Source organism: Syngnathus acus, chromosome 8 (genome assembly GCF_901709675.1).
Source record: "Syngnathus acus chromosome 8, fSynAcu1.2, whole genome shotgun sequence".
In the NCBI taxonomy this organism is placed as follows: Eukaryota; Metazoa; Chordata; class Actinopteri; order Syngnathiformes; family Syngnathidae; genus Syngnathus; species Syngnathus acus.
In genome coordinates this window covers 7,531,116-7,547,015 of record NC_051093.1, presented here as the reverse complement: position 1 = coordinate 7,547,015, position 15,900 = coordinate 7,531,116, and the positions used below count along the sequence as shown (strand labels likewise).

Here is a 15,900-nt window from a genome sequence, read left to right as displayed (position 1 = left end):
TTGCATCTTTATTGCTGTAAGAAGAAAGAAGCAGCTGTGAACTTTCGCTGGCAGAGCAACGTCGTATACAACGAAAAGATAAATCGACATTAATGAAAAGTGCGTAACAAGAACTACTCCATATGACAGAAGTTTATATTTGAGTGTACTATGAAACGTTAAAATGTCTTAATGTCGGCCTTACGTGGTTTCTTGCATCAGTCGTCCGGGACCACCATGTAAATGTCTGGGTCAGAAGTCATCATCATCTGCAGTGAGCAGGACACATTGACCTCTGAGGTTGGGAGCTCCAAAGAGTTAGGTTTCAAAAGGAAAAATTGAGGTCCTAATCCAGAGTCTATAAAGACACATTTAATTAAAGTCAGACAATAAATAAAAATATCAGAGGAAACAGCTAGTACAAATTCACATTTAAGGCACTTGAAGAGTCAAGAGTATTCCGCCATCTAGTGGAGATCTGGCGAAACTTCTACAGTTTACCAAAATATGCTGGACACTGGTTCATTTCTCTCTCGACAAGACACAGCCACAGGAAATACTGTCTTACCGATTAGTTCATCAAGCTTGTCCTCTTCATAGTCACCACGCTCCAAAACTTCATATGGATGTACCAGCTGACCCAAAAAACTGAGATGGTTAGGATAAGCATTGACCTCTTGAACATCATCCATCTTTGTTTGTTGGAATTCAGAACGTTTAGGTGGGTGCTGAGAAAGTGGGTCAACAGGTTTGTTAGGGGGCGGAGCCACAGGATACGTTTGATAGTAGTCATAAGGGTAGGAGGGGAATACATGAGGGGCAGGAAAGGAAGATTCCTCAAAATAAGAAGCCATGGGAGGATTGTCTGATTCTAGAAGGTCATCAAATTTCCCATTTTTATCTGGCTCCCCAAAAGAGGGATCAGAGTCCTGGGCTGGAATATATGGAAAAGGGGAATAATAGTAATATGGATTATATTGAGATGATGCCGCCTCAGCTTCAGATTGTTGATTTTGGCGGAAAAACTCTGCAAATATGTTGGAGTATTTGAGCGACAGGTCCATCGGAGCCAGAAGGCCCGGATCAGAATCTTCAGTGGGGTTAGATTGAGGGATTTTGGGGTGATGGTTGCTTGGAGGTTGGGAAGTGGCATCTTGAACCGGGGAGCCAGCAGTAACGGGCTGTTCGGACACTCCTTGCAAATGCAAAATTTCAGCATCTGTTGATCCAGATGAGGTTGGAGTCGTGATGGGTTCAGGAGGTGACGATTTGACAGCAGGAGATGTCGCTGGGGGGGTAGCGCCGGGAATCCTGTGCCCATAAATTGGGTGAGGGTAGTAAGGAGGTGCCAGGTAAAAAGGTGGAGCCCATCCGAGAGACTTCCCAGTCTCTTCAGGAAAGATAGGGCAGGTCAAAATAAATGTACCCTCGTCAATCTGAAGATGAAGTGTGTGTTTTCCATCCTGAGGATAAAAAAAAAAAAGAATTTAGACTATCAGACTTTCATTTTTTATCATTGTAGAATTATCAAAACAGAAAAACAAAGGATCACCTCTACCGTGATACCGCATGTTATGAACGGAGCAGCTATTAATATTTCTGTATCTCGTCTGTCCAAAGTGTAACCACACTGCTGAGCCAGCAATAACACCGGGGTCCATTCTCCACGAACTGCAGAACGATTAAACCGAGAAATATATAGACAAGTCAAATATTACATTTACGTTGCTTACTGACTTACCGTTGACCTTTACATCTTGTGCGGCGGGAAGATTGACATTCATCCCACGAGGGGAACAACAGACCGATGAAGGGCTCATGTTGGGAGGCTTGACGGCAGAGAGAGGACATGACATCTTGACCGGAGTCCCCCTCCATTGCAGAGGCAACACATAACTGCCCCCCTAGTCAAATGCATATTATTTTTGTCAGGGCATTGAAGATGGATAAAAAAAAAATAGATGTAGAAAAATCTATCACCTGCTGTGTGACATGACAGGCATTGTATTGCACTATCAAGCTGAGCTCTGTCCACGTGGTCTCCACAGAGTAGCCACATTGAGGTGGCAGATGGGAGAGGCGAAGAGATGATTCATTCTCTGATAAAAAAAAAAAAATTAAAATCAACAGAATATACAAGTTTGAGTATACAGTGGGCGCACCTCGGTCAAGCAGGAGATGTAACGCTCGTCTCCTCCTGACAGTTAAAGTCATGGCGCCGTCTCCACAATCCACCTCAGGCTGAAGCTTCCGCCAGATCTCCTCGGAGCCACTTAGCCGCTGACCTGGCATCTTCACTTTACTCTTTCCTTGTCACATAGTAAATGTAAAAAATATCACGCTGTGAGTCAAGCGCTTGTTAGCCGGATTTTTTTTTTTTTTAAAAAACTATTTCATACCTGTAACATCTGAATGAGACTGACGGTCCACATGATGTCGAGGAATGTTTGCTTTAAGTTGACCGGGGATGAAGAACTTCCCATAGACCACGTGCTGGATTTGACCCGAGCTGCAGTCGTCAGGAACACCAATCTCCTCCCTTCCCGTTTCAGAAGAACTTTGACTCCTTGTTGGGCCATTTTTTTTATCGTGGTCGCCTACTGGTGTAGATGTTGTAGAGAATTCGACTTGCCTTCCCGAAGGTAAATGTCGCCGAGCGTCTTGACTGAAATTATTTTTTAGGCTTTTTGTCGTCACGCTGTTATCCTCGTCGGTTGGAGGTGTCAGATTTAAATTGGGGTGAGAGTAATAAGAGGTAGGTTTGCAAAATGCATGGGGGAGAGCTAATGTTAAGATGGAGGAAATAAAGAGGGCAGCGATGCGAGAATATAGTTTGGGTTTCAAATGCATTGCCAGGTTTAGTTTTTTGGTCTGTGTGGCAAAACACTGAGGATCATGTGACTTGAGGGAGCGGCTTTTATGATTTCTTTGCCGGCACACCTGTTTGCTAATTGGCCCTTAATTGACCATCCATCCTCTCAAAAAAAGTCATTTTACTCCTAAATTTTATAATATTTTCATCTACTTGCACCTGTGTGTCAAGAAAATTTGCAGATTTTTATTTTAAACTTCTATTGTTGAATTTTCTTTTGGTGACAGATTTCTGCTCCACATTTCAGTCAACTCATCAGTAACATACTGAAAATGACAGAAATAAAAATCTACTCTGCTAGTCGAATTTTCAATTTGCGCCCCTTAAATTCCCAGTTGCTCCTAGTAAACAAACTTTGTGTAATCCCTGAGCAGGGCACATTTTGTATGAGGTAAAGCTCCCTTCTGTCCACTAGAGGACGCCCTGCTGCATTCTATATATCCATTTAGCAGTGTTGTTGAGAATGTAGTTGCTATGACACACCAGGGATTCAAATCCCATTGACCATGAGGTGGAAATTATAAGTGTACTGAGTTGAACTTGATAAGATCACTATTTTCCACTATCTGACAATTGAACACAACCCATCATGCAGTTGTCATTATGAAATCAAGATGGCTCCAGTGTGTTATTATGACAGTTTGTTGGGAGTGACAGCGACAAGTTACAACCGTACTTTTTGACTTAAACGAGATCTGAAGGTTGTGTGTGTTGTGTGTGTGTGTGTTTGTTGCAGGAAGGGGGGGGGTTGATCAGTCGACTATGGGTGCGGCAGTTGGATGACTCACATTTTAGAGTTGCCTAGCTACGGCTTGGAGTTGTTTTCATTTGAACTGAAGTGAGAATACAGTGTGCATGTCTGCATTTCATTGAAGGGGGTGCGAGAGAGCAAGAAAAACAGAGAGAGCAAGAGAGAGAGAGAGAGACTTTGTGGGCACAGCCTAAACACAGGGGTGGCTCTCAGCCGGAAACAGGCGGAGCAGAAATGTTCCCAAAAAGGACTCAAATCACGTGAGGAGAAACTGGAGTTGAATGTTATGCCGACACAGAAAAAACACAGCAGTGGGGGTGAGGTATCGTGAAGCTTGGATGAAAAACCACTGGCCGGTAACCATGGAAACGGGTCAGCCTGGGCAAATGTGTATTTTTTTTTTAAGAACCGAGTGTAAACAGTGGCTTGGACGCCTCACATTTGCCCTAGCGAAGGCCGTGATGTAGAAAAACACAAGGGCCTCATGTCAGCTCTACAATTAGTCTGTTGTTTTTAATAGTTTCCCCAATTTTTTTATTTGATTTAGTTCAAAGTCAAGCAGCCAACAGGAGAGATGCAAACAATTAGAGCAAGGCTTAATTTGCTTTGCTTCATGTTTTAATTTGATTTTCATTGCTTTACCATTGAAGCTTTCCATCACTTTGTATAGCTTCTATCTTTCAATGATTAATTTATTTTAGCTTTGCACTGGGAAATCTTTGTTTGCCATTCATACAAACATCCATGCCGCCTGGAGTGTTTTGAAAACGTTTTGTTATTTTGCTGAAGAGTGATTAAAGGTTTTGTGGCTGCGAGAAAATCTAGGGGGTTTATTACTTGTACTTGGTGCCTATTGTGGTTTTCCTCAGATTTTAGTTCAAATTAGTTGCATATAAAGCACTGAGTGAATTTTGAACGCTGAACCTTTGACTGCATGGCACACGTGCTAACCAAATGTAGCGCTGCTAATTTGACTAGTGTGATCTCAAGTTTTCCTACAATAGTAAATTTTCACAAAGCCCCGAACGCCAACATAAATAACCAAGGCGTGGACACAGAGAAATTAAAGCAATGACCAGTCCTCGAAAACATACTTTAGTAAAAAGAAAAAAAGATTTTTGCGTCACTCCCTTAGTGAATGAGTAAGTGTTTGCCTTTGTTTGTCTCCGTTGATGTGTCACGAGCCAGATGTGTATTCCGTATGTGGGTTTAAGATTTTGCGATCGTGCATATGTGTCACTCGGGAGCAGTAGCAAATGATCATCAAAAAAACGAGCTCGCCCACATCGGAAGCAAGGCCGCGAATGCCGCCAGGGTCCAAACTGAACCTTTGAGGTAAGCCTAAACTCGCCCTCCCTTCTAATTCATAACCTCCCACCTCAAAGTTTAAAATATTCTCAACCACCACTAGACACTGAGTATTCACATGCGCTTTGGCAGGGTGTGACGTGCAAAACAGCAAAGGAATGAGTGGATTGAAGAAAGAACCACAGGCGAGGAGTTTTACTATTGTGTAACGCTGCAGTCTCATTGGCTGTGGTCGGGCTCACTCGTCTGGCATGTGCACACTGCTTGACTTCTCACAGACATTTTGAAAGGCTCCCTCCTTTCACAAACATCATCAAGGAATTATCATCCGACAAACATTTGTCATGCCACGCTCTTACCGACCTTGAATAGCAATGAAATGAAAATCTCACAACATGCTAAAAGAGAAGCATTCTGGCTCTTATTTCATTGTTCCAAGCGACTGGAACTCTTATTGTGACAGGGCATGTAACTCATTCTGGGGAAATATAAAAATGTCAGAGTTGCATAGCTCAGTTCTGTGCGCTGAATAGTAGATTGTGCCCTGCATTCACTTCTGAGAAGTTCCCACAAACAGGAACTTACTTTGTAAAATTATCCAAGCATGCCTGAGTGAGGGTTTCATGGATTCATCTTTTTTTTTTTCCTTCTTCTTCATGTGCACACAGCGTTTTGGTATCGCACACTCACACACAATATCACACTGTTGAAACTCTGTTTTATGAGTCTGGTTTTTCCGGTATTCATTGGCGTTGCAATATGACAAAGAGCTGTTTGTTGAGCAAGCTACTCCATTGGTAGACTCAATAGCTACACAGGCATGTGATTAGTTGACTTGTGCTTTGTTTCAAAAAAACGTCTTATCGACCAAGTCTCTGCCCCACCCCGCCTTAGACAAGTAGGCATTGGTAGTAGACCACTTCTTGCATCATCCAAGTGGCTAAAATAATGAGCACATCCGCCGGTTTGATTCAGGGTGTGTTTTATCACGCTTTACGAATAGTACAGAGCAAACCTCGCCTAAAGGTGGGGTCGACACACCTAGGACTCAATCGGGTCGGACCGCATTCTCTCCTCTCTATCGTGTCTCGCACTTGTCTCACTCTTCTTAACACTCAACTCCTCATAATATTCGCTTGCATCTCACAAGGCAATTCTAATCACAGATTTATCACCATGTCGTTTATTTAGTCTCACGGTTGTGATGTCAGCACAGCCCAGATGGAATTGATGAATGTTTTCAAGATAAGATGAATGAAAAGATACAGAGTGTATCTATGCTGGGGGTACGATGAGAGAATATTCATTGCCGTTTGAGAAGTCAGAAATAAACGTTAGAAGTCATTTCGGCTCTAGGTGAGGGGAGTGCTTGTGTTTGAATTCTACCACAAGATTGTAAGGTATGTGTGTGTGTAATTGATAACACCTTCACAATACAGTATGTACAGCTGTAGACTTTTATCAAGCAAGGAATTATATTTTGGTAACACTAAAAATGATCGTAGCCCCTCAGCAACAATTAGGATTTTTGATGATTGTTTTTGTGCAGTATTGATTTGCAGGTAGCGGTGAAGGCCTGGGCATCAAATGTTCACTCGCCACTAAGTAATTTTTGTTTAATTATTAAAAAATTTTTTTTTTTAAATATATATATATATATTTATTTATTATTATTATTATTATTTATTCCGTAAGGACTCACAGTTTAGTTCCGTTCCCTGCTCCTCAATTTTCTGGAATTCCTCCCTCACGTGACCTGCAGCTGATTCCGCTGATGGCCCTTGCAAAAATTCCGCCTCTCCCTACGTCACACGAGGATTCTATCCTCATTCACTAGAATGAATGTTGCACTCATCTGACCTGCCTTCAGGTCACTCTTAAGGTCACTTTCCTGGATGTTCAACAAAGCCCGTTTCTCACTGAGTTGCGACTGTTAGCGTGGGTTTGCCAAAGGTCTGAATGATATTTTTCATCAGGATTCCTTCAAGGAGGCAAATGGTCATAAAGACGTTTTAACAGTCAACAAAATTGATAAGAAAAACTGTTTGTAACTGTTTGCAACCTTGACGAAATGCTAACATTCGCTACATACACCAACACTTGGCTTATTATTAGCCTCCTGCTAGCTTATTAAATAAATATTCTGCATAACATTTACCTCTTTATATGTGTTTAAAACAACTTGTCTAAACGTATCTATCGTACTGTTTACCTAATCGGCCTCTGATAATCTTTGCAGTCACGCTTTCTCAATTTATGGTTGGTATGTTCTGCTGTGAGGATTTGACATTCCACAATAAATACCACGTTCATACTTATGATTTACATCTTGAAGATGACTACAGTTGGAAAGCAAAGAGCTCAGGGACAAATTTAAAAAAACAAAAAAAACATGCAATGATGAGCCTGCATATATCCAGCAACATGATATGATTTCCAAGACGTTATATTTTCCCTTTTACTAAAAGAATGCGTTGCTGCTACACGTGGGTGAGGGATGGATGACTTTGACTCACTGGAAACATTAAAACCATATACCACAAGATATAAACGAGCAATGTGGGGATAATAATTAATTAATAGTCCGAAGCCGTCTCCTCCTGTTCTCATTACCTTCTCTTCTCTAGCTTGACACTCCACCCGTCCGTCTCTTCCCCACCCTTGTCGGGGCTTTTTTTTCCCGCTCCTTCTTTCTCTTTCAAGCTGTGACATGCACTCATTTGCCCCCACCTCTTTCTCGATTGCAACCAACAACATTCTTTCTTCCTCAAACTCCTTCCTCTAAAACAAAAGCAGGAAAAGAAGGGTGTTGATCGGGAAGAAATGCTACTGGAAACTTTATTTTTCCTCTGAGCTTGTGTTTATAGCTGCAGCAATGGCACACTGCATGAATACAAACAAATAAATAATGACCGGCCACAACACTAGTAGATTTTAGTAAATTAAAAAAAAAAAAAATCTGAGACACCCCCCACTATTTTGTCTAGTTCAAATGCAAACATAGAGAACTTGTGTAATGACTGATACTTTTACCCGTATAGTATTGTGATTATGATTCTGGCTCGTCTGTCACCATGGCAACCTGTGTACATTCATCAATGTCCACTGTTAGGGAGTTCCCCCACCAAACCTCAGTGAGTCATCTGCTGCCCTCCCAGAACAAAAATCACCATCAGCTGAGTGACAAAGTCAGGAGACACCAAAAAGGAGGAAAGTATGTTGTATAAGAGTGTGTATATGTGTGTGTGTGTGTATATGTGTGTGGGGGGAGAGAAGCTGGGCGGGCGGTGGGGAGTTGTGGGAGTGTGTGGTGGACGAGTAGAAACTTGGGGTGGGCTAGCCGAAGTAAAATAGAGTATATTAGTTTTTGAGTCATAGGAGGGGAGGCAAAGAGGGGTGTGGACTTAAAAAAGAAGGCGGGGCTAAAGCAGGCGGACGGGTAGTCTCTCATGTTTGTACTTTGCCAGGCTGAGTCTGAAAATACTGTTCGAGACAGACAGACAGCCATCAAACAGTAAGTTGAAGATTTCTATTTATAAACTGGAAACAATTCTTATTAAATTGTTGGTTATGAGTAGTTGGTGGTTTTTTTTTTGGTGTCTTTTAAATAATGTTAATTTGGGAGGTTTTGTTTAACTCTTCTATTTTTGGAGTCAGGTTTTGGAACATTTGTTTTAAAGTTATGTGTTTTTGTTGAAAGTGTAAAAGAAAATTTATTGGGTGTACTTTTCCATGTTGAGTAGCCAACTTCTTTTCTTTCCAAGTCTTTTATATCCTATTTCAGTAATGGTTGAAAATATTACCCTCTGACAGAAAATGTATTTGTACGCCTATCGCCTCAGGCAGAGATTATACAAGACAAATATTTGACGACACAATCTTTCATTTCACTGTAGGCAGATAAAAGGTGGGGACACATCGATGTAGATGAGTCGGGCGTGAACACGTGTTTCGGCGTCTGCATTAGCGTTCTTGGCGGTGTGCGTGAGTGCGTGAGGCAAAGAGACTCGGCCCAACCCTTGACCACTCCCTTTTTTTTTTTTTTTTTTTTTACTGTGGAAAGAAGCAGCACATTCCAGATGTGACTCTTCCATACTTCACACCCAGTCTGTAAAAAATATATTGAAATGTCATATGAATTTGTATGTAGAAAATAAAACCCTCATTAAATATTTGATCAAAGGACTCAGTCAGGGTGGGGCCACCTCGTTCATTTTGATACACACTACAAGGCGACTTGAATGGATTTGAAATGTTCTGATGTGGTTTTGTGCTAGGGGTGTGAGTATTTCTCTGCAGAAATTCAAACTAGAGGAAGGATAAGTTTAGGCCCAGTCACACAAAGAGGGGGGGGGGGGGAATATTCTTTACAGTTATTTTAAGGAGTGGCAGGTTTCTTGCAGGCGTCAGCAGGCAAGTCCAAACTCATCTTCCCGCCACTCAAAGTTTCCTCAAGTATAGTCAAGATTTAGTTTGTTGTATTCACTCCTCACATCTAAACACTCTCACCCTTTGGATATAACTCAAAAGTAATTAGAAGTTGGAAAAACCAAAGAGATGAGCGCGAGCCAGCACTTGGGACTCGCTCGCTCGCTCGCTCGGGTCACGTGTGTTTTTATGAAGATGGGCGTGTGCTTTTCTCGCGGGTTGACATTACTGGCTCACGTTCAGCAGCCATATTTGACTTTTAAAGCGTTTGGTGACATATTCAGTTGAAAAAGTCGCACTACTGCTTTTTCACCAGCTTCTCTGTCCTTGTCTCACGCAGCACCGCCATCATGCTGATTCTCCTCGCTGCCATCTTTGCCCTGCATATCATTGCCATTATTCTACTCCTGGTGGCAACCATCGATAATGTAAGTGCGCTCTTACGTACCTGCGCACACACACCTTCGTCATAGCCGTAATGCTTAAAGACACGCCAAACCATAGCAGACATGACTGCATTGGTATGTTTTGACGACAGCAAAAAGAAGCTCTGACGAGTGATTGATTGGCGATGCTTTCCTATAGTTGACATCTCATGATGAGAGTGAAGCACGCGTGGCGTCTTCCTCTTATTGCTTCTAAATTGTAGCTGACACTTGAGGCAGACGACCTGCACATACTCGTCATTCACGCACAAATATGTGACATTGTTGGAGCGCTACGTGCCACACAGAGACTTGCGGAATGCCACACTGGCCGACACATTCCGTACTTGGATTTTTGATTCCAAGCACGTCTGAACACAAGGAGTAAACACTTGATCACGCAATTTTCAAGGACAAGCGACTGTGACGATAATATTTTTGCTGAAATAGGAGAAAAAGTCAAACATGTAGATACACAATGAGAACAGCAGCCAATGGCTACTGAAGGCCCAAACCACACCCGAACACTCGCTGACATCATCCCAAAGCCGACCGAGCCCTTTGAAAGGCACACGTCACACCAGGGTTGTTGTTGTGACTTGACACAGTGCTATTTCTTCATGACCAAAAACAAACACACACTGAAAAGTTGGAAGCTGGAACGGATTAAAGTCACTTCAATTCATTTCAATGGCAAATCTTGATTTGATAGTGAGTCAATTGAGTTACAACTTGGTCACGGTGCAACTATTTTTATATTAGACAATCAAATTGTTTCTACAATTTTCCTCAGGCTTGGTGGGTGACTGAAACCATATCCACTGATGTGTGGTTCCGGTGGGTATTAGTGAATGGAGAATGGAACGCCACCGACCTTCCGACAGGCTCACACTACCCACAGGGTAAGATACACACACACACACACACACACACACACAAATCAGCATTAGCTAGAGGGGAAACCTGTTCTTCGGCACACACACGCTACTTTCCAATTCTAAAAGTCCTGGCTCAGCCCGAGTGTGCAAATCAGCAGCGTCAAATATTTTAACCTCATTGGCCTTGCATTTAGTCAAATGAATTCAACTTTGGCCTGCGTCAAACATTTGCCACGCGTTAGTCATTCGACAGATATTTTTAATTTTTAAGCCATACATATTTTTTTCAAGACCAAAGCATTAGATTGCACATTTGAACAGGTATTGCTTTTTCTGACTCCCCCTACAGACTATCTCCAGGCAGTGCAAGCTACCTCAGTGCTAGCCTGTATATTCTCCATCCTGGGAATCTTCGTCTTTGCAGCTCAGCTCTTCACTTTGAACAAAGGACAGAGGTTCACCATCTCTGGCGTTTTCCAAATCCTTGCCTGTAAGTTTGTTCTCGGATAGTACTTTCTTTGTCGTGCGAGAACAAAAAACAAATAATTCCGCCTCCTTCTCAGGTCTCTGCATCATGATCGCCGCCTCCATCTACACAGATCGTTTCCATCTGGATGAGAGTATCGGTTCTTATGGTCACTGCTATATCCTAGCATGGATCGCCTTTGCGCTCACGTTTATCTCCGCCATCACTTATTTTGTGCTACGCAAGAAGACAGCATGAGAAGAACACCAGAAACAAAACCCATCCAACCAAAATGGTTAGGGTGGATTGATTGTTTTAGCAAAAAACCTGATCTTTAGTTACTGAGCAATAGCAGATTGCAACATTCCACAATGGCAGGAGAATAGAGGCACAACCAATTTAAGTTGTATTGCTGTGGAATATTACTTCCACAAATGTGCATATGATGCAAAAAGAAAGTAAGAGCCAGCATCAATTTCTGTAACAAAAAAAGGATTTAACAGTTAAAATGTACGTAATTTTAAATATGGATAGAAGTGGATTTAAAAAAAAAAAAAGGGGGTGCGTCTATAATTTTTTAAGGTTTTTTCCCCCCATTATTTTATTGTAAGTTTATCAAGTTAAATTCATATATTTTATATGAGCTTTCTTTGTGATAAGTGTTACTAAAATTCATTCTGGTGCTGCCCTATGACGATGGCATCGGTCCAAAATGACATGTTGGTAGATTTAAGGATGACTTGATGCCAATATATTTTCCAGTAAACAATGATGTGTGCTTGTTTAGAAATTATTTAATATTAGAAAGAGTTTAACAGTCATATGTTCAAAGATACAAATCTTTCAGTTATATAAGTCCGTTCTAAATGATCTTTTGAATTGAATGCTTTCGGAATTTTTTTTTTAAATGATAAATTTTACTATGGTAAGAATAATTTTCACCTTCTAAATGTCATATTGCTGACTTAGGAATTGACACTGCCTTTACATAATTAAATGTAAATATGTTTCCTGTTATGCTTTGTATATCTAATGCTGTTCTGTTTTGTTGTTTGTCATCATGGATGATTATTTTTACGATAATAAAAAGAGATTCCCGACCAATGCTTGTAATTTGTGGGTTTTGTTCTAATAGATCATTATCCTTTCCATCCTTGGGCTTTGGCTGGTTATATCCTGTCATTAAAAGTACTTCCATTTCACCCAAGTGCATAATAAATGCTTTCAGAGCTATGTTTTTTTTCTCTGTTATGAATCGGTTAATAGGCTTGTTAAGTCCATTTCCCACCTGGTTATTCTTCTTTGCATGGTAAAAAAAAAAAAAAAAAGGCAAATGACATCACAGAAAAGGTTTTCGCAGGAATAAAACTTTGGTGTACTCATCAAAACAGCATGGAGCAAAAACATCCAATTTGGAACCAGACTTGATTCCCACCTGAGTTCTAGAACTGTTCACATCCGGCCGAATGAACTGTACCATAAGAGTTCAAAGAGGGCCATAGTATTCCTGAGGTGTGTAAAGGGGAACTATGTTCTCCTGTCTATGGGCAACAGGAGATGATCTAGGTAAGTGAGATGGAGATGGGAGGGACGAGCGATGCAAAGGAGACGCAAGGTGAGAAGACGGAGGAGGAAAGGACACAGAGTGAGTTAGAGGAATACAAAGGGACGGCTTACCGGGCGGCGGTGACTTGGTCGGTGGTTGATCGTAGTAAGGGGACAAATGAGAGATTGGCGCATTGGATTGGTGAAAAGCATGGCCCATGCCAGAGTTGGGTGTGGAGAAATAAGGTGCCGGGGGCAGGAGTCCCACAAAGTTGAAAGGGTTGAGGCTGGAGTTAAGTCGGGCTCCCACCATCAGGACATTTTTTGTATAGTTGTTTAGGGTGGACACGCCAGCTGACATGCAGACAGTGAAGGCGAACCAGGCCACACTGAAAAAGACACAAATGGAACCGTGTTAACTTTTAAAACTTTCATTTTACTTGGACAATATTAGTTTTTATCGAGGATAAACAATATATGCCTGTGAGTATTATTATGACCACAATGTGTTGCTCCACCATTTGTGTTCAAATTTCCGTAGCTTCTAAAACAGCAACTATCAGTGTGTCAGACTTTCCATGCCGGCCGGTATCTTTTTTATTTTTATTTATTTTAAAAATCTTTCTGTGTGTAGAGGACTTACTAAAATGCCCAAGAATAGCCGTAACTGTGAGGCTTGAAGTCTTCTGGACCCATGGACACTGTAGTCTGAAACACCTGCATGAACATCATGTGACCCACCATTCCGAGCAAACCTGGAAGAATCATGGAAAAAAACTGAGGACATTCCACAGAATATCGCAGATATCAAATTGTGAATAAAGCAATTTTGCACCTCCCAAAACTGTGAAGACAGCAGCAAAGGCGTTAAGCAGTTGGCCCCAGCGTTGAGTGGACGGGCACCAGGCCCTGATGCACAACTGCACGGACAGCAGGATGCAGCTGATGAACAGCAGAGCCACGTACATCAGCTCCATGGACAACGACAGCCACATCATGGCTGAGGCAACGTGAGAAGAAGAAGGAAAAAAAAATCATCAAAACATATTTGCAAACAATTTACAATGTGGTTTCAAGTCACCTTTTTCAGATCTCGGAGTCAAAGTGTAGAACCCTCGACACTTCTCCTCTGGAATAGAAAGTTTTATAGTACAGCGGAAAGCCGTGAAGTCATTCATCCAATTTGGAAGTGGACAATTAGTAGTCTGGAAAATATGTTTCTGAGGTCAGACATGATTTCACATCAGCTTATAAGAACTCCGATGATATTCAGCCCCTGTTTGCGTATACTACTGACCTTTTGCTCTCTGGATTTCTGATCCATGATTGAGCCATACTGCTAAAGACTAAATCTCCACAAGCAAAACACACACTTGAGATAATCCCCTTTAGGCTGAGCCCACACACACACGAATTCTAATTTACACAGACCAGGAGCTCAGTCCCTATTATCACCTTGGATTTCCGTTCCCCGTATGACCCAATTTGTTGTTTTCACTACCTGTTTGTGTGAATCCTCATCTGACACCTTGGCAATCACAGTAAATCCAACGTCTACAGCATGGATTGATAATTTTAACAGTTTTTTTTGTTATTGTTTAAGGCCAGAAAGCAAATCTGAAATCTGATTGGTCACATTGTGACTATAATTTAATTTATATCAGCTATCGCTATTGATTTTGAAGGCCTTGGGCAAATTAGATACATCAAAAAGAATCAAATATACAAAAGGGAGGAAAAAAATTTCATTACATTTTATCACTCAAATATTGGAATTCAGTAAATAGAGCTGATCTGTTATTTTCGCCACTTCACTTCTTTCACTGTTCGTGTGTTGTGCTTTGAACGCTCACCCCACGCGTCCGTGTAGATGTTCTCCTCGCAAGTGACAAACAGACCCGTGTGAAAGACGGGGAAGACAAAGCGGTCGTCTCCCGTCTCCCAGGAGAACTGGATGCTGGACGAGTTGGACACACCGGGAACTGGGATGCATTTGCTATGCTTGATGGGTGAACACAGAGGTTTGGGTACCTTCTGTTTACCCACACACCAGTTGGAGGACGTGAGCGCCATGGCAGCCAGGAAGAGAGACACGACAGTCTGGATGAAGGAGAGCTCGGGGGAACGCATTTGCTGAAGGAAAGCCATCATACCTGTGTGAAGAAACACTTTTACCAGAAGGAATATATGCCTGAGGTTTGTTGTCTGTCTATATGTGTTGCTCCACCTTTTGTGTTCAGTTGCTTAAAAGGCTTACCACACACAGATGTTATTTCTTAGCCTGTCTATGGATGGTTGCAGATATTTTTGCATTATGTTAAATGAATTTAAATGATCTAAAGCTACGCAGTGTAGTTATAAATCATTGTTACAGAATTTTTTCCAAAAGCATCAATACGTTCCCTTCTGTGTTATTACAAAAAGTGCAAAAGTAAGGTCAAATTTGGGATGTGGGTTGAGTTTGGTGTGCCACAAATTATACACGATGCTACGTTTAACAAAAATATAGAAATAATTTCAAGTCTTGGATGATATGGGAAAACCTTGACGGAAAAATAGCAAACATCTGGTAATTAGTTGGAGAGAAAATATCCAATTCTCCACCAGGTTTAATTTGACATAACATATATGAATAAAAACATTCAATTAAAAATAAGAAAAAAATGCACTCACCGTCTGCAGCGTCTCTACGGGTTAGTTTCTCATCGCCGCTCCACTTTCAGTCTTCGCTCATCACATAGTGAGGAGGAGTGCCAAATGACGAGGCCTGCGTTCAGACTCACACACACACACACTCGTCTTCTTTAATCCATATTAATCCAAAACAGACAACTCTTTTCCATCTGTTTTCATTTTGGCTATTCCATTCATTTTCACTCCAATTCATCATCACCGCCGCCTGACCCATGTGTGGTCTCCTTCCCCTGTTTTGATATGAACTTTAGCATGACCTTGACGTGATGAAAACATGGCAAAAAGAGAATTATATGAACATTGCTTTTCACTGCCATCATGTTTTCTGAGCCCCAATGGATTCCTGCACTCATTCCACCCTAAATATTTGGGTTGAAAAGCAGAGGATAGAAAATTCATACTCAGAGTAAAACAGTGACTAGGTGGCTTTACAGGAAAAAAATAAAAATAGAGTACAGGTTAAAAAAAACATAGTGCACTTCATGCCCCTTACCGAATACGTTACGTATGGAAATAAAATGCTAATACCTGGGCGTGGAATCTTTTGCGAGATG

The 15,900-nt window shown here is 41.5% G+C and overlaps 3 protein-coding genes across 4 annotated transcripts; 1 reads left to right on the top strand and 2 right to left on the bottom strand.

Annotated features, from left to right (window-relative positions):
* Positions 1-90: 90 nt before the first annotated feature.
* Positions 91-4,773, bottom strand: LOC119125964. Its single transcript, XM_037256927.1, has 7 exons — positions 2,379-4,773; positions 2,142-2,288; positions 1,960-2,078; positions 1,721-1,883; positions 1,532-1,650; positions 548-1,442; positions 91-337 (listed from the first exon to the last, which is right to left on the bottom strand). The coding sequence occupies exons 1-7, from the start codon at positions 2,827-2,829 to the stop codon at positions 198-200; spliced, it is 2,034 nt and encodes a 677-aa protein (XP_037112822.1). The 5' UTR covers positions 2,830-4,773; the 3' UTR covers positions 91-197.
* Positions 4,774-8,270: 3,497 nt separating this feature from the next.
* LOC119125966 (epithelial membrane protein 2-like) lies at positions 8,271-12,207 on the top strand. Of its 2 annotated transcripts, none has more exons than XM_037256930.1 (5): positions 8,271-8,424; positions 9,679-9,766; positions 10,557-10,665; positions 10,991-11,131; positions 11,205-12,207. In XM_037256930.1, exons 1-5 carry the CDS (start codon positions 8,360-8,362, stop codon positions 11,363-11,365), a joined length of 564 nt encoding a protein of 187 aa, XP_037112825.1. In that variant the 5' UTR covers positions 8,271-8,359; the 3' UTR covers positions 11,366-12,207. The 2 variants fall into 2 exon arrangements, with proteins under 2 accessions (XP_037112825.1, XP_037112824.1); XM_037256929.1 differs by having other exon boundaries at positions 8,362-8,424; positions 9,655-9,766.
* Positions 12,003-15,774, bottom strand: LOC119125965 (germ cell-specific gene 1-like protein). The gene is made up of 6 exons (XM_037256928.1): positions 15,326-15,774; positions 14,506-14,805; positions 13,734-13,781; positions 13,488-13,652; positions 13,296-13,407; positions 12,003-13,041 (listed from the first exon to the last, which is right to left on the bottom strand). Exons 2-6 carry the CDS (start codon positions 14,801-14,803, stop codon positions 12,594-12,596), a joined length of 1,071 nt encoding a protein of 356 aa, XP_037112823.1. The 5' UTR covers positions 14,804-14,805; positions 15,326-15,774; the 3' UTR covers positions 12,003-12,593.
* Positions 15,775-15,900: the final 126 nt, after the last annotated feature.

What these genes read in the sequence shown, in the direction of transcription:
- LOC119125966 (XM_037256930.1), top strand. Translation starts at nt 8,360, where the DNA reads ATGTTTGTACTTTGCCAGGCTGAGTCTGAAAATACTGTTCGAGACAGA. An exon ending in AGACAGACAGCCATCAAACA is followed by an intron (nt 8,425 to 9,678) that starts GTAAGTTGAAGA and finishes TGTCTCACGCAG; the next exon opens with CACCGCCATCATGCTGATTC. An exon ending in AGGCTCACACTACCCACAGG is followed by an intron (nt 10,666 to 10,990) that starts GTAAGATACACA and finishes CTCCCCCTACAG; the next exon opens with ACTATCTCCAGGCAGTGCAA.
- LOC119125965 (XM_037256928.1), bottom strand. Translation starts at nt 14,803, where the DNA reads ATGATGGCTTTCCTTCAGCAAATGCGTTCCCCCGAGCTCTCCTTCATC. An exon ending in CATCTACACGGACGCGTGGG is followed by an intron (nt 13,782 to 14,505) that starts GTGAGCGTTCAA and finishes TTTCTATTCCAG; the next exon opens with AGGAGAAGTGTCGAGGGTTC. An exon ending in GACTCCGAGATCTGAAAAAG is followed by an intron (nt 13,653 to 13,733) that starts GTGACTTGAAAC and finishes ACGTTGCCTCAG; the next exon opens with CCATGATGTGGCTGTCGTTG.
- LOC119125964 (XM_037256927.1), bottom strand. Translation starts at nt 2,829, where the DNA reads ATGCATTTGAAACCCAAACTATATTCTCGCATCGCTGCCCTCTTTATT. An exon ending in ACAAGATGTAAAGGTCAACG is followed by an intron (nt 1,651 to 1,720) that starts GTAAGTCAGTAA and finishes ATCGTTCTGCAG; the next exon opens with TTCGTGGAGAATGGACCCCG. An exon ending in CATGCGGTATCACGGTAGAG is followed by an intron (nt 1,443 to 1,531) that starts GTGATCCTTTGT and finishes TTTTATCCTCAG; the next exon opens with GATGGAAAACACACACTTCA.